Source organism: Sorex fumeus, unplaced genomic scaffold (assembly GCF_029834395.1).
Source record: "Sorex fumeus unplaced genomic scaffold, SorFum_2.1 ptg000131l, whole genome shotgun sequence".
Taxonomy (NCBI): Eukaryota; Metazoa; Chordata; class Mammalia; order Eulipotyphla; family Soricidae; genus Sorex; species Sorex fumeus.
Genome location: NW_026606188.1, coordinates 38,341,186 through 38,366,606, shown reverse-complemented (window position 1 = coordinate 38,366,606; position 25,421 = coordinate 38,341,186). Strand labels below are relative to the sequence as shown.

Genomic DNA, 25,421 nt, shown 5'->3' with positions numbered 1-25,421 from the left:
TCCAGCCATATTTCTGACCCTTTTAATAAAGGCTATTCTCACAGGTGTGAGTCATCTCACCATTAATTTTAATTGCGTTTCCCTAATTTACATGAGAGAAATTTTTTCATGTACCTGTTTGCCACTGATATGTCTTCATTGATCAGTGTCTGATTTGCTCTTTCTCACTTTTTTATGCTTTGTTGTTGTTGAGTTTTGTCATTTCCTTATAATCTTGGATAATATCCCTTCTTCAGACATATTACATGCAAACATTTCCTCCCATTCACTAAAATGTCTCTTTGTTTAAATGATACTTTCTTTTATTTCTCAGAATTTAGCTTGTTTGTTTCTCAGTTCTTAGGCTGCACCTGGCCTTGCTTAGGGGTTACTCTCGGCTCTGTGCTTAAGGATCACACCTGTCAGTGTCAGGCATTGAACCTGGGTCGACCCTGTGCAAGCCAAGCACCTTCCCCACTGTGCTATCTCGCTGCCCTCAGAATTTCTTAATTTGATATAATTATATTTCTTATTTTTGCTTCAGTTTCCCTTGTTATGGATTTTTATCTCTGAAAAACATCATAGAATCCAATATCATGGAGTGATTTTTACCTATGTTTACTCCAGTGTGTATTTCATGGTCTCAAGTATAACATTCAAGTCTATAATCCATTTTAACGTTGTGGATGCTTTGATATAATGACCATTTTTCATTGTTTTTTATGTGGTTATCCAATTTTCTCAAAACCATTTGTTAAAGAAAATGTCCTTTCCCTTATTTCCTCTGTCTTAATCTGTCATTTAATTCTGGACTCTGCATTTTAAATAAGCTTTACTAACAAAATTAGTAATGTAAAATAGGCAATATTTATAAAACCCAGTATAAGGAAGAACTTTCAAGTCATAATAACAAACCCAGAACTATTAGTAATAAATTGAGAATATTCAAATCACAAAATCACAAATCACAAATCATCCTGTTATTCGTCGATTGCCTCGAGCAGGCCCCAGTAACATCTCCTTCATCCTAGCCCTGAGATTATATTCTAGGCTCTTTAGGAGAATGAGACCCATCATTGTTACTGGTATTTGGCATATTTGGTACGCCACGGGGAGTTTGCCAGACTCTGCTGTGTGGGCAGGCTACATTCGATAGCCTGCAAGTTTGTCAAAGTAGGAATGAGATGTCATAATAAGACAAAAAATTGGACAAGCCCAAATCTGATACAAACAACAGTGATCATAGATTCAGTGACTTACCCTTAAAAGAAATAGAATGCCATCATTCTCGAACGTGGGCTTTCAGTTCTGCTCTATTGATCTGTGTTTATTCTGATTTCGCATAATACTTTTGGTTACCATAGCTTGAAATATAATTTAAAGTCAAGTAGTGAGATGCCTCCATATTTCTTTGTTTGTCTAGGGATTGTTTTGCTATTTGGGATCTTTGTGGCTTCATGAAAGTTTCAGTAATGTTTGTTCTATTTCCTTGAAGAATATAATTGGTACATTGGTAGAAATTACGTTGTATTTATGTAATACTTTATGTAGGATAGTTGTTTTAACAGTTCTGAATCTACTAGTCCAATTTCTCCTATCTTCTGTGTCTTTTAATAGTGACTTACAGTCTCCAGTGCAAAGTATTTCACATCCTTTTAAAAATTTATTCCCAGGTATTCAAGGTTTTGGAATGATTGTTGTGAAATATACTTTTAATGTTGTTATATCTTCTTGAACAATTGACCCATTTATAATTATGTAGTGCCTTTATAATCTGGTACTTTTGTTAACTTAAAATTATACTGACTAAAGTTAATATATCAACTCTTTTGGTTAGTGTTTGACATGGTATAGTTTTCCCCACTCATTTATTTTTAATATATATGTGTCTTTGTAATTAAAGGCTTTGTTCATAGATAACATGTAGCTGATTGTTTTAGATCAACTCATCAATTTTAATTGGTACCTTTAGATTATTTGCAAAGTATTCTTGAAATTATTGGATAAAATTATCATATTTGTGGATATGTTTTTATGTATAGCCCTTAGCCATTATTTCTGTTTTTTCACCCTCTTCCTACCTTTTGCATTTTAATAAAACATTACATGTGATTCCATTTTATATTTTAGCATTTTAATTATTTTTATTCTTTCACATTCTTAGTAGTTGCCCTATAGTTTGTATTATGCATTTATAGTTAATCCAAATCTGATTTTACATTACTCTTTCTATTTCATGATAATATAATGTATAATAGAATCCAAGTTATTGGAGTATGCACTCTCCTGTGCCTTGTATTATTATTTTGTTGCTCTTTTCATTTACATGAAAGCATGCATAAATAGCACTATTGCACTGTAGCACTGTCCTCCCGTTGTTCATCGATTTGCTCTAGCAGGCACCAGTAACGTCTCCATTGTGAGACTTGTTGTTACTGTGTTTGGCATATTGAATACATTATGGGGAGCTTGCCAGGCTTTGCTGTGAAGGCAGGATACTCTGGGTAGCTTGCCGGCCTCTCCAAGAGGGACAGAGGAATCGAACCCAGGTTGGCCGTGTGCAAGGCAAAAGCCCTACCTACTATGCTATTGCTCCAGCCCATATATGATAGAGATATAAGAATATATAATTAAACACATTGTTGCTGTTATTTTGAATATGCTTTTATCTGGTAGATCAGTGTAGAATTAAGGAATTTTTGTTTACTTGTGACCTGCATGTTTGATTAGCAGTGTTGGAAATTGAGCTCAAGGCTTCATACATGCAAGGCATGCTCTCTGTCACTGAACCTTGGCACTGTCACCAGATCTTACAGATGTTTCTGGGTCTTTGCTCTGGTATGCTGTGACTCCCTGTGTTCGCAGTTCTTCCCTTTCTTGGAGGCCATGGTTTATCCTGTGTCCTCATCTATTCCCTGCATTCAGAAGGAGTTGTTGGCTTTTAAGCTGAGTCTCCATTCATTAAGATGAAGTGACAACTTACAAGCTCCATGGAGGTACAAGGGGAAGCTTCAGTGTTCTCTTTTTGGTTATTTATGTGAGGGGTAGGGGGCAGGTGAACCACATTCAGAAATACTTACTCCTGGTTCTTTTCTTGGGGATCACTCCTAGTGGTACCATATAAGGTGCTGGGAATTGAACCAGATTTGGCCATAGGCAAGGCAAGTGCATTAACTCCTGTACTTTTTCTCCAGCCCCACCTCATCTTTATACTAATGTGCATTGCCTTTTATTCTATTTAGACAGTCTGAAAGACATTAGTCATTTCCTTTCAGTACCTTGGTAGCATGAAACTTTTCTGGTATTATGGTATAATAACTTGGAAATTCCCAGAATTGTAAGAGAAGAACCCTTGAATGACAACATCACTGTCACTGTCTGTAGGATAACACTGTTTTGTCCTTCCTCAGGTTGCTTAGATATATCACGTCACACCTAAGGACACTGAACTTTTATTGTAGACAATGTCCTTTCAGTATGGACACAGGAAGACAGTTAATATTGTGCTTTGTAACTTGGGAGTTGATTGACTCCAAATATTTACTCCTGGGCATCTGCTTTCTTGACTCAGTTGCCCTTAGTTTCTAGCACCCCAAAAGCAGGGTCCGGACGAGAGACTGAATGGACCCAGGGAAAGCTGTGAGCTACCCTGGCATTGAAATGGGTCAGGCCAAAGCGCAACAATACTCAACTATAAGTTGAGGGCATGATCATAGATAAATGCTGTCATGATCCAAAAGTAAGTAATGACGAGACTAGGACCCTGCTGGGGCTAGGAAGACTAACCTGACCTGAGGACTGCGGAATGTATAGTGAGATGTTTTTATCTCTTACTGTGCTCACACAGAATAACTGCTAGAAATATTAGAAGTAGGTTTACTACAACTATTTAAATAGATTACTAGCTGAGGAAAGAATACACCCTTGTTAGGATCCCACCCTTGAGCGGATCTCCTAGTAATCTGGAGTAATCTCTCTAGATGAGATTTTATCCTTGAGTTAATCTCCTGGAGGAGTGGTCTTACCTCTCTCTTTGTTGATTTGTTAATGTTCAACCCACCTTTGTGTCACCACCCTACGTGATTGTGATTGCTATATAAACTAAGAATGTAAGCTCAGAGAGAGGAGAGTCAGAAGTGAGAGAGCTTGGGCTCCAGAGATCCAGAGTCAGAGCCAGAAGGAGAAGGGATTCTAGATTGGGGCCCAGGAGAAAAGAAGGCAGAGGAGAGACAGGAGTGAAGAGGATCAGTACAAACTACAATTGATACCTACCATCCTGGCCCTCATTTCTTCCTTCATCTGCCCTTGGCAAACAGCCATCCTGATCCAGGCCACACACAGCTGCTCAAGATCACCGAATGTGGGCGGTGAGACAGAGTTGTCTAGAGAGCACGTGAACACACAACTTTCAGCTTGCTAAGATTTTACAGCTGGCATCCCTGGGTAAAATCTTAGCATGCAGAAGGTTGTGTGTTTGCAGGCTCACTGGACGGCACTGTCTCACTGCCTGCTCGAGCAAATCGATGAACAACAGAAGGACAGTGCTACAGTGCAATATATGTAATGTCAATTATGCATTGTCCATTCAACAGTGGGTTCTACTAATTTATCCGTCCGTCCATCCATCCATCCATCCATCCATCCATCCATCCATCCATCCATTCAAATACTAGTATCGTGCAGATCTGACTAAGGGATGGCCATGAAAGAAAACTAGTGTCTAGCCTTAATAATCTAAGGGCTGCTTAGATTATTATCATCTGTCCTCAGCCTGGTGATAATCTGCAAGGGTCAAAATGTTGAAAAACACTAATCAGAGAAATTATCAAAGCTCAAGGTAGATGATATAGATGGTTTTCATTCTGAGGTTTTTTTATTGTGTTTTCTATGAATCGTATTTCCTCAACAATATCTAAAGTTTAACCTGTGAATAAAAATCTAGAATGGTTATTGAGCTGTTATAGTGACTTGCATTTGAATTTCAAGAATACCTTTTTCTACTAGTTAGTTACTTTGGCATATTTGAAAATTTTCAAGGAATTATGCTTTCTAGACTTAATGTTTTATCTGTTTTTTCAAGTGATTCACTTCACTCATTACTTTTGAAAGTCAAATTTTATAGTATTCTGTCTTGTTTTCCACATGCTTTATGTCCTAAGAATACAAATCATCTTCTACTTTCTATCAGGCACTTTCTTTGAATAACTATTAGTCTAGTCTGTATTATTATTATAACAACAGTAATTTCTAATGCTATTGAAGCAAGTGGGCTATCTGCATTTTTATTCTTTCAAACAATAAGTTTCCAATTGAGCTGTAAAAAATTGTTGTCTGTTCAGCCTTTGCATTGAAGGTATTCATCTTGGCAGCTTTTTCTTTTCTTTTTTGTTGTGTCTTTTTTTTTCTTTCTCTTTCCTTGAAAATTCTCTAAAACTGTCTTCGAGTTAAATGAGTATAAAAATCGGAAATTGACCATTTAGTGTGCTTTTCTGAATGCAGGTGTAAGGCAGAGTTGTTAGTGAGTGCACTGACATACAAAACAGTCCTATGGCTCTTAAGTCATTGTTGCAATATGTGATGATAATGCTTTAGTAACTAGGATCAGTCTTCATGATGAAAGAGAATGTTCATCATGAGTTTAAGGCATTATTTCCCCCAGAAAAATTGAAAAATTAAACATCATAAAGGGAAAAAGGGCCTGAGAGACAGGCAAGTGCAAAGTTTTGCCATGCCATCTTTGGTTTCTGTTCCAATAGAGAACTTTACGTATTTTATTTGCCTTTCTTTTTCCTCCTTGGAATAAAGCTCCTGAACAATGAGAATCCTGTGTCCTATATCATGGGGTTTTATTTGCTCCATTGTCATTTATGAATACCCAAATGTTCCACAGGGGGAATTTTGTAAGCTAATTGGAACCAAAAGGCAATTATAAGCTGGAGAACTGTAATCAGTGTGCCAAAAATATATATTTTTATCCACAATGAAAGTTAAATAACCTAGAAAATAGTTGTGATACTTCACACTTACAAATCATGCATCTACATGATCTTTATTCTAAGGAGTGAAAATATTTTTACACACATTTTGATTAATTCACAGAAATCTCCATAAAGAGGGTAAATGAGAACTGTGTTTTTAAAGGGGCACACTTATCATCCATCTACAGGATGGCATTTACAAGTTTAAACTAGACTCTCAAATATGTTAGACCATCTTACCTTTGTCTATGGTAGACATTTATAATATGTAACATCCCTTAATTAAAACACATTTGTAAAGGCAGTTTAATTGTTTTCTTGGGGGAGGGGACACATTTTTTTCTTTTTGCAATGTAGTTTGCTTGTTATACCTTGTTTACCTCTGCTTCAATATCCAGTCAAAAGTCAGAAAAATCTGCTGAGCTAGTGTCAGGAGAAGGGACTCCTCATTTCCACTCACACTGAGTCCAGACAAAGAGTATGGGGGGAGGTGACCCTGGGCTTGGCCCCAGGCCACAGGATATAGACTGGTCTCTCTCCTCCCAAATTAGCACTCAGCTACCAGCTACTGTGGTCTTTTGTGAAGCAAACTACCCCCTTATCTCTTCAAATGATCTTACTTCCCACATGAATTTGGCATTCAAAAAAATAATCTGTTTATTTTTCTTGATAGATATGTTTTTTATTGTTTTTGTTCTTCTTTATTTGCAGAGGCTTCCCTGTGGTGCTGATAACTACAGGGCTACACCCAACAATGCAGGGGATGGGGGGAGGCTGTGTGGCTGTATTGTGACCAGATCTCCCTGTCCTGTGTTGGCCAGCATGTATTCCCTCTTTCTGGAGCTCTTCTCCTAGCCCATGGGCCTGAGTGATAGCATAGTGGGTAGGGTGTTTGCCTTGCATAAGGCTGACCCGGGTTGGATTCCTCTGTCCCTCTTGGGGCAAGCTACTGAGAGTATCCCGCCCTCATGGCAGAGCCTGGCAAGCTCCTCGTGGTGTACTCAATATGCCAAAGTCAGTAACAACAAGTCTCACAATGTAGACGTTACTGGTGCCCACTCGAGCAAATCGATGAATAATGGGAGGACAGTGCTACAGTGCTCCCTAGCCCACATTTCATTCATTGTTTTCCCAGGAGAAAAAATACAAACTTCAATTGGGCTGGTTTTTTTATCACCTTGTTTCATAGGAGACATGTTTTCTCAAATATATATATATAGCAAGTGGGGTTATGGTGAGGTTACACACCCGGCAGTGGTCGAGATTACTTCTGAATCTGGGTTCAGGGATCACTCCTGAAGGGCACAGGAGACCATATGAGGTGCTGTGGATCGAACCCAAATCAGCCACATGCAACATGAGCCCTTACCTGCTGTACTGTCTCTTGACCCCAAGATTGGGGGGAAGGGTTGCCTGACTTTTCCTCTCCCCACAATCTCTTTCTAAATTTTATCTTTATCATGTCTCTAATCTGGGTTAACTTTCAGGGTACTAAAAAAGGCTTCAATCATCACTCATCATTCTTTATCCTCATATTCTACTCATCCTTTTCCCTGCTTCTTTACCTCAAGTGCCTAGAATAGAATAGGCATTAGTTTACAGGTATAAAATGAGTAAATCTAATGTTATTTATATGTGTTACAATTTGTCAAGGTTATTAGTATTTTAAAATTAAATTTATAGTGTTATTTTGAATGGCCATTAAAATAGTCAGTCATCTTGTCTGGTGTAGACTTCTCTCGGAGTATTTACTCATTTATTGAATTCATTTGTTTATTCATTTATTTATTTGAGAGGGTTTGGCATCCCACTCAGCAGTGCTTCCGGCTTACTCCTGGTTCTGTGCTCAGAAATAACTCCTGGCAGTGCTTGAAGGACTAGGTGTGGTATGGGGGCTAGAATCATGGTTGGTCAGCTGCCAAGCAAGCACCACCATTACCCCTTACTAATTCTCCAACACATTAGAATAGTCTTATACCCTTTTAACCTTTCATCCTCAAATGTTACTTCTATAAAATGGGAATTTCACTGTTAATGTAAGAGACTCATTAAAAATGATAGGAACTAAACTTTAAAAATGAGAAGGGAAAAATAGCATATAATGATTTTATATAATGGTGATATAATAGTCTTGAGTTTTAAAATAAACTCTATTTTCCCAGAGTTGGGAAATGATTCTCATTTTGGTTCTAAAAAATTTTTACATAACCTCTGTCATATTTAATGTAAAAAGTCCCACTAAAACATACAGGTTCAGAGAAGACTATTTTCTGAACTCCTGTATCCAGTTCTTGAAATGTCTTTAATCAAGATATTGAACTTTGTATTTTTCTATTAGACATAAAAGCACAAATGAGAAGTTCAGAAGGCAATAGTTGGTAACAATAGGGTAAAATCTTGAGCCCTTTCATGAGGAGTAGACTCCATATGGGAGGCCTAAAATACCTCAAGAAAATTGAAGGGTCATGATAAGGAATAAAAAAAAAAAGACCAGTTTATAGAAAAGAAACTGACCCAATAATGGCTTACTGACTCATGACCGCGGATGTGGAAAATACTGGTCTTTTGTAGAAGAGCCTTAAGCAATCTGTCCTATAACATGGGACCTGATCCAGAAGCCCAGGACTTGTGAGAACAGCACAGTGGAGAGCCCATAGAGGCCACATCATCTTCCTAATTAAGTAGGTCTTTCCTCAGACACTTCTGCCTGCATGTACAGTAGTGAAGGCACCTCAAAGGATTCTTTTTCTCTGCCCTTGGACTTCTCTAACTTCTAGACTACCCAAGAATATTAAATACAGTAGCACTTTTTAAAAACCATTTTTTTCTGCTAATCTAAAATTTAAGTGTCCAGACTGCATCATAGTCAGAGGCAGAAAAAAAACTCCACAAACATATTACAATATAAAATCTCCTTTGCTGATCCCTGACACCAAGACTCATGCCTAGGTTTTGTGCTCATTATATACCAGAGAGTAAATATCTCTGCTAAATAATATTTTCTCCAAATTTTGAGTCCCAAAATCCCTGCATTTCTTTGTGAAGTCCTAACCTTGTTTTCTCCTTTAATTCATGGCAGAGATAACTTTTTAAGGCACCCCAATGCAGGACATTGTTTCAACGTATTTTTTGGTTCACATTGTATTTGCTTATCCATTTGCCTATCCCTTCTGTAAAGCCAGGTGAGGCCAAGACAGAATTGAAATTATAGATATGCATATATAAAGCTTTGTAAAATAGTAGTGATTTATTCAGTATGAGTGTATTTGGTCTTCATAAGACCTTTATTTTGGCAGATGTTTGCCTCAAAATATTGAGTTAATTCAGGTCCCTAATTACAGGAAGAGAGAAAAAAGGCAGAGTTTGACTATAATAGAACAAGGGAGGCTTGGGAGAGATGATTCTGGAAGATAACAGGCCATCATAAAGGCCTGTAAGAAACGTTTTCCCTGGATGATTGCCAACTGGCTTTGATTGAATAGATCATAAACTGAGTTCACAGAAATGTTTCCAAGTATGCAGACAGTTTTATGGCAGTTGGCAAACCTACTGACAAAGTAGGTGAGGGCCTAATCATTAACTCCCTAGACTGGCGTTTGTGGTCGATGGTTTTGACTCTGCTTTCCTGATGTTTGGTACAGGGCAATATGTATATCAGAATGTGTCTAGATGAGGGAAAAGTCATCTACATGGACGTTTAGACAGTGAAGTATTTATTTGCCTGTTGAATGCAGCAATAGTAAAAGTTTGAGTATTTCTTTCTTTTTTTTTTTTTGCTATTTGATGATATAAACCACATTCTACCTTGATTACTGAAAGGTTGTGTTGATTGCAGAATACCTTCTTTATGCCATCAGTCTATAGTGCATCTGAGATGATGATTCACTTGACACCCCAGATGGTTTCAGCATCAAGCATGTAAAAATGCCCTTAAGACTTTTAGCCAAACAATTTATCAATTTATACCATATATTGAACATTAATTATTTACGGTAATCAGAATTTCTGGAGTGAATGAATGTAATTCATAACAAGTCAATCCTTTGTACTCGAGAAAGTAGAGAACTTCACATTGAGTTAAAATCAAAATAATTAAGAACCAGAAATGTCTTTCTTGTTTGTAAGAAGTGCAGCCAGATTAAATTAACTGAATGTTGATATGCTTCATTCATAATTTATAGATCAAATATTTCTTGACCTATAATAATAAAGTAGGCATGTAGGAAGTTGAAGTAAAATGTTCCTACCAACAAAGCTTTGGGCCAACTGCTATTATTTTACAGATGAAACCGTTCAAGCCAACCAAGTTTAAATGACTCACCATCAGAAGGCCAGGACTAAAACTGCAGGCTCCTGACTCTCTTTTCATACCAAATCATTATCTCACAAGTTTTTTTTTAATAATCCAAAAATTGGGGTTTTTTATAATCTGAAATTCTGTGAAAGTAGCAAAAATGAATTAAAGATTCTCTGAATGAGCAATATAGTGTACACACATTCATTTCTAAACTCCTAGTATCTAATGTAGTTTTTTATGCATATTATGAAGTCAGTAAGCTTTTCATTAAAGCATTAATTCTGTGCTTAGCAGAAAATTAACTGTCTCTTAGAATGCCTTATGCTCCCATGACATGAATGAGTATGGTGCTATTACTCAGAATATTTTCTTTATTGTTATCATTATCACCAAGGATAGGAAACTATTACCATGCAGTAATAGTTTATCAGAATTAGAAAAAAAAATTCCTGTATTTTCTACCTTCTTAAATCCAGTTTATTTATGAGGCTTTCTGTCTCCCCAGATAGTGTTTTTTTTTTTCCAATATATGGTAACCATGTTTTTCTTTCCCGAAAATGTTGAATAAGGACATGGAATTTAGCTTATCTGCATGCAGGTTGGTTTTTGCTTGCTCATTCCCTTATTCACTTCATTAAAAACAAAAACAGGGCACAAAACAGTAGTACAGTGGGTAGAGTGCCTGCCTTGCATGTCGCCAATCTGAGTTTGATCCATGGCACCAGAGGTGGTCCCCTGATCCCACCAGGAGTGATCGATCACTGAGCGCAGAGCCAGGAGTAAGCCCTAAGCATAGCTGGGCATGGTCCCCAAGCAAATAAAGAACAGCAACAAAAAGAAAATGAAAGAAACCAACAAAACAAAAAATAAACTAGGGAAAGTCTCTGCTTTCATATTACTAACTCATGTTTTCTATCCCTGGCAACCCATATTGTCCCTTGAATCCTGGCAGAAGTGATCCTTGAGTGCAGTTCAGGTTTAGCTCCATGTCCCCCACCCCCAAGAAAAATAATAATAACAATCATCAGCATATGACTCAGTAGTGCATCAAATAAATGATCTTAGAATGACTTTGAAAAAAGACCTTAAAATACTCATGACTAGAAAGTTAGTTTCTTTGCTAGTGCAATCTAGGAGGCTCACAGAATACATGTGTTGAATAACAAGACAATATTCTGAAAGCTCTCATCCTGCTGTTATAGTCTTCTCACATCTAATAAGTGTAGAAATACAGCTTATGGTTTTTAGTGGTTTTCTGCTTAGTGTACATTTCACAACTTTTAATTTTTTCAGCTTTCGACACTTCTGTCTGCCAAAATTTTAGAGATATAGTAAACACAAACAAATTTTGTGTGCATTCAAAAAAATTATCAGATATAATATTGAGATATTTATTCTGGGTTTTTGATGACTTGTCATCGTTATTAACCATAAAATTAATGATAATTTTATTTCAAAGTCCCTAGAACAAAATCCAAGGATTTTTATAAAAGAATTACTCAGAACTCAGCCTTTGAGAGCTACTTAAGTCAAGTGAAATATGCCATGAATATGAACTTCATAGTCTTTTGGGAAATCTCAAGAGTGTTTACTGCTTATATACTGAATGTTCCTATTCTTTTTGACAAATTTGAAAAGCACATGGCCTTATGATATTCTTTTGTGTGTACATCTGAATATTTTAGAACTTACCATAGAAATCATCAGCATAACTGTATGAAATTATGCTTGGCAAATTTCTGTGGCATTTGCTGGTAGAAAATATCTTTTACTCATTATGTAAGAGGTAACTAATGATAAATGAATATGTGTGCATATGAGAAGGTATTAGGATATTTGAGAGAAAGAAAGGAACTATCTGGAATGTGGTATTTCCTGTTCAGGTGGCAGTTACATAAGTCTGTTAATTGTGACTTCAACTAAATGTAAGTAGAATTACGCCTAGCACTTGATGTTTGTTCTATTTTGATAGCACATAAATAAGACAATTACAAATTCGAAATTTAGAAGTAAAAAAATAACACCTGGGAATAAATGAAAAGCAATATGATGCTAAGTATATAAAATCAGTATTTTCCGTATTTACAAAGTATTTTTTTACCATTGTCATTCTGCCATCTGGATTAGAGGGATACCTTGTTATCATCCTTGATTTACCACTGGAAATCGCCTACATTCTTTAAAGCAGGCCCGAGATAGAATCAGATCTTCTAATGACACATCCCTGCTGGCTGAAGCTGCTTTACTGTATTTTTTCCAAGACCTAACACTGATCCCTGTCTTAACTGGTATCAGTTGGTACAGAATGGTTACAGCTAAGATCACAGCTTTCTCGTTACCGAAGGCCAGCTTCAGACAGGGTCCTTGTTCTCCTCTTCTTTCCTTTCCCAGTCCTTTGGTCCCGTGGCATGTCCTCACAAAGCCTGTGAGAATAATTCCAAAGTATTGCTTCCTCTCAGTAATGTTCATTCTTGCTTCCTTCTTTACTTCTTATCCCTTCACGCATCCGTCCATCTCTCCATACTGTCAGTAAACCAATTGATAATTTGACTTATATTTCCATAATTCATGACCACCCTCTCTGTCTCCGTCCTTCCCCCAGCCTGCATATTTCTGACAGTGGGAGAGGGACTGGGCAGGGTGACAGTTGCTCTGGCCATTACCTGCATGTGACAAATTGCTAAGTAATCTCCACAGCACCTTCGTGCATATGTTGAAAGTGTTTAGAGCATTGTAACTTGGGAGAATTTCCAATTTTTCATAAATAACCATTAATCTGTCCTTTTTACATTCAGCTTTTCACATCTGTTTCAAATTGTTCAGTGCTATTCTAGGAGTGCATTAAAGCTCCAATCCAGGTGGTATTAAGGGGATAAATGAGCCACAGGGAAAAGACACTATTTTTCTTAAAGCAATTCTCGCTCTCTTTTTCCTTTTACAAAGTTAGGAACATAGTAATTTATGATTAAGATTTTTGGAGGACATTCTTTGTCATTTTAATTCACCCTTGTCCATGGGCTTAAAAATTCAGGTTTAGCTCTGCCATCTAGCATATTAATATTTTGTTTAGTTAATTAAAATTAATATTTTATTTAGGAAGATTGTGAATATTGTTTCTTTCAGATAAATTAAGGTAATTTTAACCGATTAAGATTCAGGTATGCTGTTATTGAATAAAATAATTAAAACCTAAGGTCAGTGAGGAATAAATATGTCTAAGTAAGCATTTCTATTTGTATTTGCGATGTTTGGGAATTTCAGAAAATGTTGCATATTATTTAGTTTGAGGAAGAAATTTGTTTCCCAGGGAAAAGGCATTGTTTTATTTTAATTTAACATTAATTATACTTGTATTAAAATTATAAAAGTGAATATATGTATTTAATACATACTATCCATAGCCTGTATTCTCAGGTCCTTGGCAGAGAAATTATTTTCACAATCATGACCTAACCTATACTTTTATATTTACATAAGTTCCATCACATAGTATAGAGAATGTCCCAAAGAATAAAGGCATATAAAGATGTTGCCCGACAGTACATCAGATGACACATAACCGTGAAAGAGGAATGTTTTCAGGTTAACCTTGAAGATGTTAAAGGACTTACAAGAACAAATATCAGATCAGAGGATAACTTAGAGAAGATTCCATATATCTGGCACTTGTAATGGGCATAAAAGAAATGACAGGGTGATTATCTGACCCAGAATAAAATTCCCACGCAAAAATGTAAAGAAGGAAATTCAGCTTGGTGTCTCTTATCCAGGTTAACAGAAACCTCCTAGCTAGGTCATCACATAAAATGCACCAAATCATTCACTTTGAAAATGATTTATTTCACAGCTATAATCTGCAGTTCCAGACAACTGCTCCACCCATTCATATTAATGAATTATCAATGTACATCCCACACACATCCACCAGAAACTAACGACACCCCTCCCACACATTTCTTTGGTTTTTGAATCTTCCAAATGTTTTAGGAAGTCTATTCATTAATACGGAGAAGTCTTTGAATAGAGCACACATTATCCCCCAGAGCTAAAACTGACATCTTGTAGGAAATAGTGAGGGAATGTTATTTTATTCATCTGTTAAAATGTTAGATTACCTCTCTTCTCTGTCATCTAAGGGGTGTGATTGACCGTTTACAGAATATTACCTGTACCGCTGAGAGATTTCGTTACAGCAAACAACATTTAAGATGACCTTGGCATTTGTCGAGTAGAATTTTCCCTTCTAAGAGACTCCTGATTAGTGCTCTTGAAATGTGTGAAGGAAGAACAAAATTACAATCTCAATTTTTATAACATTATATTATTAAAAATGATTGACATATTGTTCCTTAGCTCAAAGGACTGATGGTCCAGTAAGAAGACTGTAAAGTAATAATTGCCTGTGGCATATTTACTACAAGTATGTGAAGGTGCAGTGGGAGAACAGGCTAGTATTAACTCAGTAGTTGCAGAGTGAAGGGGGTTTTATAGAAGAGATGACAGTGGAGGTGATGAGCAAGTTGATTTCAGAGGAATAAAGTATTAGTCTGCATAAGAGGGCCCACATCAGTTTTGTCCTGAGGAAATAGGTACTATTACACTGGCCAATGAGCGCTCTCACAAAACTATCAGCGATTTCCCCAAAATTCTGCATCCCATAGATTAAGACCATTTGTTGTTCTTCCAATGAAGAATGGAAATTGGCAGTTCACCATTCTTATGATAGCTATAATTTGATACATCTTCAAATATAATTTTGAAAGGCCATTATGAAGTGTTCCCAGGCCTATCTCCTGTAAAATAGACTTATTTCCTTTAATGTACTTCCAGACTTCTTAGTTTTCTCTTCTGAAAAAAATTACCCTATCCGTTCCCTTCTGAGGCTACATCAGTGTAAGGTTCCCACCTGTACCACCTTATATTTGATTAAGGAGGTAGCACTGCAGCCATTTTAAAAGGTCTTTCTAGCTGTGTAGTTTCCAAATATCGTTATTTACTTATATCTCAGTGCCAGGCTTAAAATAAAACGTCATAATGCACTTGATGCAGTTGAATAAAACAGTCTTTGTAGTTTCTGTGCTATTACTACTTTCTGGTCTTCTGATTGCATCGTATTGTGTGGTTCCTTACTACCTCCTAACTGCATTAATTATCATAAATTCTTTTTTCTGTCTTCATCTTTCTACGTTTTCTTCTATAACAGTTTTGCTCTAATCATTAATTTCTCTCTAAATGCTGCCATCTGCATAGCCTTACTTTAATGGCATTACTGTTGCATCCTAAAATGATCTATAAATTCCTAAGCCTCGCCATTTTGTGTCATGTGTTCTGGTGCATACACGTGAGGTCAATATTTTAAATATAGACCTTAGCTTTTGTATTCACTTAATAATCCATTATAAACATAAACATACTTATAAGTATATTCAGATATATCTATAATTTTCCACTAACTTATTTATCTGTATATTTTCATTTCAAAATATAAATAATGAATTTATGAATTGCTTTTAAAAATATACAAGTAAATGATTGTCACCTAAAGTTGCACTATCTGTTTGAATGGATTATATAATTATCTTTATTTCAAAGACTTTTGCCCTAATCTCTAAAATCCTATAGCCTTTTCTTCTCCAATAGGCAAACTCAGCATAGTCAAATTAACTCAATGTCCAGCCTATGTTCCCATCACCCAGATCCTCTCTTCTTTCCATGGTACAGTTGTCTAATATTCTCACCTGCTAAGTCATGACCATCTGTAAGGCAGTTTCCACGGTTGTCAGTTTAACTCTAGAGTAAGTAGCACCTTGATTGAAACCCTATCACCAAAGATAAATTTAGGTGTCAAACTGGTTCTTTGCTGTCATTTCACTTTATTTCTATGTCCTTTCTGAGTCACATATGTGTGTGAAGAAGCAATATAGAGCTCTGAAGGTAAAACATCTGAATTTGAATTCTGGTTCTGTCATTTTTGAGCTCTGTGATCATGGATAAATCATTTACCTTGTCTATGCTTCATTTTCTTCTACAAATCAGATAGTTACTGGCTCTACTGCAAAAGATTGTTGTAACGACTAAATGAAAAACAGAGCAGAGTCAAGCACACAATATGCGTTCAATAAAAGTTAGCCACTCTTTGTTGGAAGTTAGCTTCCAATTGAAAAATGAACTATTTTGCATTTCTATTTTACGTCGTAGTTTTTTTTACTCCTGTGTCTTTGTCTTGCTATAATTTCTTATCAGACTTTTAAAGTCTATCACTGTCACTGTCCTCCCATTGTTCATCGATTTTGCTCGAGCGGGGCCAGTAACGTCTCCATTGTGAGACTTCTTGTTACTGTGTTTGTTATATTGAATACGTCATGGGTAGCTTACCAGGTTTTGCCGTGTGTGCGAGATATTCTCGGTAGCTTGCTGGGCTCTCCGAGAGGGGCTGAGGAATCGAACCCGGCTCTGCCAGGCTGGCTGCTTGCAAGGCAAACTCCTTACCTTTGTGCTATCTTAAAGTCTATCTTCATTTATTTAAAATCTGTAATTTTTATGTTTATCTCTCTCCTCTTCCACATAGCTTATAGGAAAATCCTGAATATTCTATCTTTTGAATTTCCAGTATTTTCTCTCTAGCCCTTTCCATATTGTATTATAATTAAGTATGTACATTTTTTCACTTTATATGGGAGGAAACATAAACATAAATTTTTACATTTCCTCAGTATTTGGCCAAATTTTTATTGTTGAGTAAATTAATTTCACTTAATTACTTACTTTTCACTTGATATACAACTACACTACAAAAACTTTCCAAATAACGATAATTGTTCTCTGGATCTATCGCTACTTCCCTTTTCTTTTTTCCTCTGTATCTGATGCTTGCCTCCTTTCTGGTTCATTTGCATCAATTTTTCTTCTAGAAGTCTCCACATCTTCCCCTTTCTCTCTGTTCTTTTTTTCCTTAGCATTAAAAAATAATTCTGGAACCCCCCCACTCCCCGTTTTTTCTATTTATAGATTTATTTCTATTTATCAATTTATTGATAACAAACCCTTTAGATAAAAGGAGATACTGCTTCAAGAGGGAGATGTTTTTCTGCTCATTTTTTGGGTGACCTTTCTTCATCAGAAATGATAGCATATGTTACACTCAATCATATCTGAGTGGGTGCTATTTACTCATCTGAATTTCTGAGAAACATAAAATTGTTAAGTAGCAAATTTCAAAGCTCAATTTCAAAAAAAAGTGGTATTGTTACACCACTTACATGTTTTGACTGTCAAACTATGCTCTCAATATATGTTTTTAGCGTAGTTTGTCTTATTGAAAAATGAAGGGGAATAGTTGTAGGTTTTAGTAATGATATATATTTTTTACTTTAGGGGTCAGCCCTGACAATGCTAAGGGGTCCTGCCTACCAATGCTCAGGGGACCGACCGTGTTGTGCCATGGATCCAACCTGGGCCTCCTGCTGAGAATCCTCTCTCCAACTCCTGAGAGTTGTTTAGAAAAAGATTTGACCGAATGTCTCCAAGAATAATAATCTTTGTTCGTTTTTTTTCTTATTTTTTCCATATTATTTTAATTTCTTTCAGTTAGGCTGGAGCGAGAGCACAGTGGGTAGGGTGTTTGTCTCTTACGTGACCGACCCAGTCGACCCAAGTTCGATACCTTTGCCCCTCTCGGATAGCACGGCAAGCTACCAAGAGTACCTCACCCGTGCGGCAAAGCCTGGCAAGCTATCCGTGACGTATTTGATATGCCAAACACAGTAACAACAAGTCTCACAATGGAGATGTTACTGGGCCCACTTGAGCATATCGATGAACAACAGGAGGACAGTGACAGTGACAGTGACTCTTTCAGTTATAGTGTGGTTTTGTCGTATAAACCTTACCCTAAATCTTTCTTCTTTATTCTAAATCTAAATCTGTCTTCTTTGTCCTAAATCTAAAACCCATCTGAGATTTTGCTTCAGGCTTTCTTTTCCATTTCCACATGCTCTGAAATGTTTCATTATTTTAGTGTAGAGTCCTCTTGTGTTTCATTCAAGACATCAATAGTAACCATTAAATGGAATTCCTGATTAGTTAAGACCCTGGACAAAACCAATATTCTCTGCTTGTGTTAATATCAGATTGAAAGATAGCATGTGCAAATTACCTCTGAAATGGACTGAGAATTTTAAAATTTACAAAATTGAATGTTGGATTGGAAGATAGAGTTCTTATTATGTAACCATGATCTGGAACTTCCAATAAAGTAAAATAGTTTTTAAAACCTTTCTGCTTATCTTACTGCTTAGAACTATATGCAACATATTAGTAATTCTAAAGCTCCTGAGTAACAACACTGTATATAATCTTATAAAATTATCATTTGTTGTCAATTTATTTCCAACACTGCCATTTCTTTTTCTAATTTAGGGTAGAAACTTAGCATCTGGAGAGGTTGGATTTTTCCCAAGTGATGCTGTCAAGCCTTGCCCATGTGTAAGTATGAGTTTTATATTTATTATTTTTTTGCTTCAAAGACTGCAATTAATTGTACAAGAATGTTCAAGTGATAGTGACCAGAAAGCTCATTAATTTTACTAATACTTCCTGGAGAGGCCATATTATTTCAAGTTTGAATGATGGCCATTATTTAAATTCCAAAAGTAATTATGATTCTCATTGTAAAAACGTTTTGGAAATGTTAAGAGGCAAATTTAGCTTAGTCAAATTTTAAAAATTTAATTTAATTTTCTGTGAAGTTTTAGAAGGAATTAACTAAATCTACAGTTTAGATGTTACAGTTAAAGTGTACATCTCCCCCATGCAGGTGAGAATTGTTGAGTCTAATCTATTCTTAGTCACTTTGGGTTACAGAGAAATATTATACTTCAGCTAGAGTGTTCACCAGCATGCCAGATAGCATGCACGTCCACAGACTCTTCAATCAAATTTCTAAATACATTTTTCTATGCTTTGGGTTGTCATTCTTGTTTAATATCATAATGAAAATTTCTCAAAACATCAAACACATTAGGTGCCTATAAGGAAAATGAATGAGTGTTTACTCATATAATATTAGGAATGTACTATGGTGTTTTATAAGATTTATAAATTTGATTAGGGTGACAGTCTCACCATAGTCTGGAGCTTAGGGTGCTTATTTTCTACAAAATTTTAAAGTTTTTGAGTCTAAGTAAATAAAATTCCTTTAATGTAATGAAGCCCATGATTCAGGGAGAAAAAGAAAAGCCTTCTTAATCTGTTTTTTTTTTTTCTGTATTTCAACCCTCGTTAGATTTCTAAAATGGGTCTCTTTTTGTTATAAAAGTGAGTTTCTTCCATCCTTGATTTTAGAATATACTCTATAGTATAATTTACTCCATTCACTCAAACCTAATTAATTTCAGAAACAAAAGGAATAAAAAAACACCAGCTGTTCTGTTAGTTCTGAGATATGTCACATATTTTTATCTTATGCTGTGATCTTAAGAAATTATTGGTTTTATACCCTTGATTTATAAATTCAACAGTGATTACTTATCTAATTTTCCATCATGTATATAAGTGGATGCCTTAGGCAGTGTCATTTATATATAGGCAGGTAGCAAGAACTATGTTCTAAGGTCTTCAAAGAACTAGAGATATCAACTCAAGATTATTAAGAATTTTATATAGTAAGTACTCTTTTTCCTTTACATGCTCTAGAATATGGTAAAAAAATCATCATTGAAGTTTTGTTTTAGGAAAAGACTGGCATGTAGTCAGTATTTGATAAACTTTTATGATAAAAAAGAACAGTAGGGAAGAAGGAGCCAACAGGAGTGTGTATTGAAATGCAGGCAATCAACAATGGTAAATCCTTAAAAATCAGCTTTTAAGATCATATCGGTGGTATTTGATGACCTAATTTATTACACAAAGATATTCTGAATTCTAACTGATGAAGAAGTTGTATTTACAATTTAACATAATTAATAAAAGGTAGTCATGGCGTAATGTACCATGAATTTATTTGTTGTAGACAGATAAGTGAACCGTGTGCTGACTTGGAAGATGAGATTGGTTAAGTAAGCAGCTGAGCAGATGATATCTCCTCGCTGGGGCACATGTTATTTGTTAGGAGTCAAAAAATAGTGAGAACTATTTCATTCTGGGCTTAACAAAATATTTCTCTGGGACCTGAGAGATAGTACAAGTGTTAGGACACTTGCCTTGCATGAAACCAACATGATTTTGATCCCCAGCTCTGCATGGTCCCCTGAACACTGCCAGGAATGATCCCCAAGCATCAATAGCTGTGATCCCACAAAAAAAACTGTTATTTTCCTACATATCATTATCAGTCTCATTAGAAATTAGAAAAATGCTCTAGAATTTTATGCCCCCTCTTATTTTGTGACTCACTAGCTATTTCCTGGCAAGAGAATCCACAGTGAGGATTATGTTAAAGTTCTTTTTTCTCCATTTTTCTCTCCCACTCTCCCTGCCTCCCATTAGTTCTTACTCCTTTCTTTCCTTTCTTTCTCTCTCTCCCTCTTCTTACTCTCCTCTTAGTCCTTATCCCTTTGCCTGCCTCTCTCCCTCTTTATGTCACTTTTCCCTCTCTTTGTTTATAAGCAGAGGGAGAAGGACTGAGGGATAAGCACATATGAAAAGAATACAGAAGGGAAAGGAGGAAAAATATATTTTTCAGCAGATATCTGAGGCTGTGTATCATCATTAGAGAAACTATTGAAGACAGATTTCCGTTTGTGAAACAAAATGCTCTGAGTATATTTGCAGGGTTTGAATATGTGATTCATTTTCAACATTCTTTCGAACACATAAGGATTTTAATGGTGGTGAAATCTAAAATATAACTCAGGAGATGCTTCAGTGGCTAAAAGCACATGCTTTGCAAGCACGAAGCCCTGAGTTCAGTCGCCAGTGCCACTGTCCTGGTTGGAATGCGGTCACAGAGGCTTACAACCACTGGCACCACAGCAACAGTCTGTGACCCCCACTGAGCACCTGTGGGAGCATCACAGCAACCGCTGACAGGCAGCCCAACCCGAATGTCTGTGAACATGAAGCCCAGGTGTCTGTGCCGACCAAGCTTTTACTACCTCCAAGGATGGGAAGGGGAAAAACATCAATTAACTCAACGTAAAAAGATCTTCAAAATATAAAATCAAATATAGCCCATAGGATGAAAATAAGTCGATATGAACAACTTTAGTGATGCTGTGAACAGAAAGGTGAATAATTGTTTACATATATGTATTTATATATATAAATAGCTGTAAATACACACACACACACATATACACTACTGTCACTGTTCTCCCATTGTTCTTCGATTTGCTCGAGCGGGCCCATTGTGAGACTTGTTGTTACTGTGTTTGGCATATCAAATACGTTACAGGTAGCTTGCCAGATTTTGCCTTGCAGGCGAGATACTCGTGGTAGCTTGCCGGGCTCTCTGAGAGGGGCGGAGGAATTGAACCTGGCTCAGCCAGGCCGGCCTTGTGCAAGGCAAATGCCCTACTGCTGTGCTATCGCTCCAGCCTATATATATATATATATATATATATATATATATATATTAATATAAAGGGTCAAAATAGTAGCAGTCCATCATGAAAACACATCATCAGAGACTTAATTTCATTGACCAGACCTCTGAAGTATGATTGTTACTGCTACAAATGAGGGTAACAATTTTGTTGGGTTGGCTTTTGGTTTTGCTTTTGTGTTTGTGTTTGTTCTTATTTTGGCCTGTACTGGTGTGCTCAGGGACCGAGTATGATGGCTGACTGAGAGTGTTCAGCCCAGTGTGTGAGATTTGAATGTTCATTTCTTGGGTCTAGTAAGGTGCCACTGCCCAGACCCAATAGTGCTCAGGGCCATCATAGTCACACACACTGGTGCTCAAATGCCATGTGATGGCACAAATTGAACCTGAAGCCTCAAATACAGACATGTTCTTCATTCCTTTGAGCCATCTCTTCAGCCTGGTTAAGTATTTTTAATCACCCATTGTTAAAAGCCCAGGGATACCACTTAATGTAGACAGCAAGAACTCAGGTGTTTCATGAAATCTTTTCTAACGTATAGGAATTTATAAACTTTCTCTCACTTCATATATGTTAATTATTTGTATTTTTATGAATGTTAGTATACCTCTTTGCCTTTGTTCATTTTATAATGACCATCAACAACTAGAAGCTTGCTTTCTTTTTTTCATTAATTTGCATAGAATACTCAGTTTTTCCCTCTTCTGCAAGTTCTGTAGAGAAACAGGACAGATAAGCATTTCCCATACTTTTTCATGAAAGAAAAGTTTTCATGTAGGTGTACTTTAAAATCAGCTTAGAATTTATTTTACAGAGTAAGAGTGTATACCCAGTATATATTGTTGATTTTGTCTGTTTTCCCAATGTCTTGGGAAAGCAGAGGGCTATTTGGTTTTCCTAACATTTTCATTTTAATTTTCTATGTTAGGATTAAACTGCCTTGATAATAAATGCCAAGAGTTTTCAATTCATATTTTTCCTGTTATCTCTCCCCTTCGAGGTATAGTAACTGTAAAATGAATGAAAGAATGAATTAAAGTGAAATGAATTATTTTCTACTTATCTGACATATTCTATGATTCACTCTGTATAAAATTACTGATGGATACTTCCAGGACCGTGCTACTTAGGGTTTTATAGCGCTGAATCAGCTGAACTGAATTAATGATTGATTTCTAAAAGCTTCCCTTAAGTAAACTTAATCTATTTTTGCCTTTTTATATCCTAGGTGCCCAAACCAGTAGATTATTCTTGCCAACCCTGGTAAGTATTAAAAATGTTTATGTAGCTAAGTTGAAATAAATACCCTTAGCTCCAGGATGCCTTAAATGTGAGGGTAGTAAACCACATTCCATTTCCATTTGTCATGGCTAAAGGTGTCTTCAGATGAAACACAAAAAACATAATGAATTTACATACTGCTGTTTCTTCCATAGCTCTGTCAGAGACTGGTATGTGTGTATGAACATATGTGAATTTGTAAATTGGACTTAGGAAAATAAGTATTTCATAGAAAATTAGATTTTGCCTCAAAAAAGAGGGGAATGATTAGTTTTAATACTTGGTTTAAACAACAGCAAAAATGGAGATGATAGTAAATACTAAAAATTAATTTTATAAAATATAAGAAGAGTAACATCTAAATGTCTCTCCAGAGCTAAATTTGGGGTCTCTATGAAGCTTATTTAATTCTTAGAAACCACTATTATAATTCATAGAAGCAAAGAAGTGAATGGTGATAATTGGTATCTCAGACATGAGCTTTTACTTGTTTTTGTTTTGGGGGTCAAACCCAGCTATGCTCAGGGTTTACTCCTGGTTCTGCACTCAGAGATCACTTTTGCAGGGATTAGGAACGATTTTGGGTGCTGGGGACTGAACCTGGGTCAGTCATATGAGAGGCAAGCACCCTACACTCTGTACTATCTCTCTAGCCCCATCTGATATCAGTTTAAGGAGACAGTGATATCTTCAACTAGAAGGAACAATATAGGATTCAAAATAGTTATCGTAGTGTAGCTAATATGCACCAAGTATTTATAAAAGGTTTAATATTTTTCATATTTCATTTTGTTTTTCCATCAACTCTCTAAACATGATTGTTACTATTTTTATAATTGAGGAAATAAAGGTAAAGACTGTTTTACACATGTTTATCTTGTTTATATCAAAGTATATGCATACAAACCAGGTTTCAAGGTAGGAATACAAGTGAGGTATTTGAAGGTCTTTTGATACCAGTACAATTTGCAAGTGTATTCACCACCTGAGTTGTCTTTTATCTTTAAAATACTCAGATTGTTTTCTGTTCTATAACCTAAGTATGGAAAAGACCAGGTAACTATAGGAATACATTGTGTTAGGTGAGGAGTTATTCTCATCAGCTGCTGTAGCATTGACTAGAGTTGCCTTATTGAATACAGTCTCTGAGCTTTTGTGCAACTTTCTGAGGAACTTATCCCATGTTTGTGTTAGCAATGAGAACATTTTCCCCATTTTTAACTAGTTTGAAAGAAATTATAGCTGCAGTTTTCACAAAATTAAAAAAATAAAAACCAAAACTATAATCCTAAAAGTAATTAAATCTAGAGACTAGAGCTGACAGCATGGAGAATCACACTGAAAAACATTAGGGACTGTCAAGAAGAGAGCGATGATTAGTTTCCTTTCTTCTCTGGCTATTTTTCATATAATTAAGCATAATGGTTAATAAGATAACTATTTTAGAGAAAAATATTAGTTAATAACTATGCAGATGTTCTGAGATGGGTAGTGAGGTGACTGGGAACCACTCAGGGTGCTAAATAAGGGCTTTTGAACACTTTGCTTTACAGTATTTCCTTGCAGTACATAAAATTCTATTTAAAAATATGGCTAGTTAGAGTACTATTGTTCATGTCCAACTTTAACAACCAGACTTTGAAAGGTACCTATAAAGATGACAGGCTAGGGGTGGGGGTCGGGGGAGAACCCTGGGGACTCTGGTAGAGGAAAGATGACACTGGTGGTGGGAATGGTGCTGGATCATTCAACTATGAATGCTTAAAATTCAACTACGAATAACTTTGTACATCACAGGGTTTTAATAATTTTTTAAGTTTTTAAAATAATATTGTTCCCAATGATAAATCATCAAGATGTTCAGATGAGGAAAGAAATTTGAAAAGTAGGAAGAAACAAAGAATAATTCTTAGTATAATTTTAAATGTACTTTTTCCCCCCCTTGAGCAGCTTGGACAGTAAACACATTAAGCAGGCGGTTTCTTGTGAAATGCCTTCTGCTCAGGAACAAAATGATCAACAGTACCATAAAATGGTACCTTCAATTTTAGAAATACTAAGCCAATTAGAGAAAGTTGATGACACGTGGTTCTCAAGTAATTTAGAAATTGAATATCAGCAACAGTATTTATTTTTTTCACATATCATAATAAGGGTTTTTTTTTTCTAAAAGATAAACTTTGTGTCCTATATAGGCTGCAAATAAAACAGTATTAAACTGATTATCTCCAGTAATCATTCATGTTTGTGGATATCATGATAGCAAGAATGAGGCCTGTCCTTAAAATGTAGGAATTATTTTAGATTATGTGTGAAGAATCAGAGCTAGAGAGTATGGTTTCT

General features: G+C 36.0%; 1 protein-coding gene across 2 annotated transcripts in view; it reads left to right on the top strand.

The window, feature by feature from the left end:
- The window catches only part of VAV3 (vav guanine nucleotide exchange factor 3), a 397,225-nt gene that overhangs the window by 334,129 nt on the left and 37,675 nt on the right, over positions 1–25,421 (top strand). For both annotated transcript variants that reach the window (XM_056139015.1, XM_056139014.1), the window contains exons 21-22: positions 18,673–18,738; positions 23,026–23,060. In XM_056139015.1, the coding sequence (XP_055994990.1) occupies positions 18,673–18,738; positions 23,026–23,060 (101 nt within the window). The remainder of the gene's footprint in view (positions 1–18,672; positions 18,739–23,025; positions 23,061–25,421) is intronic.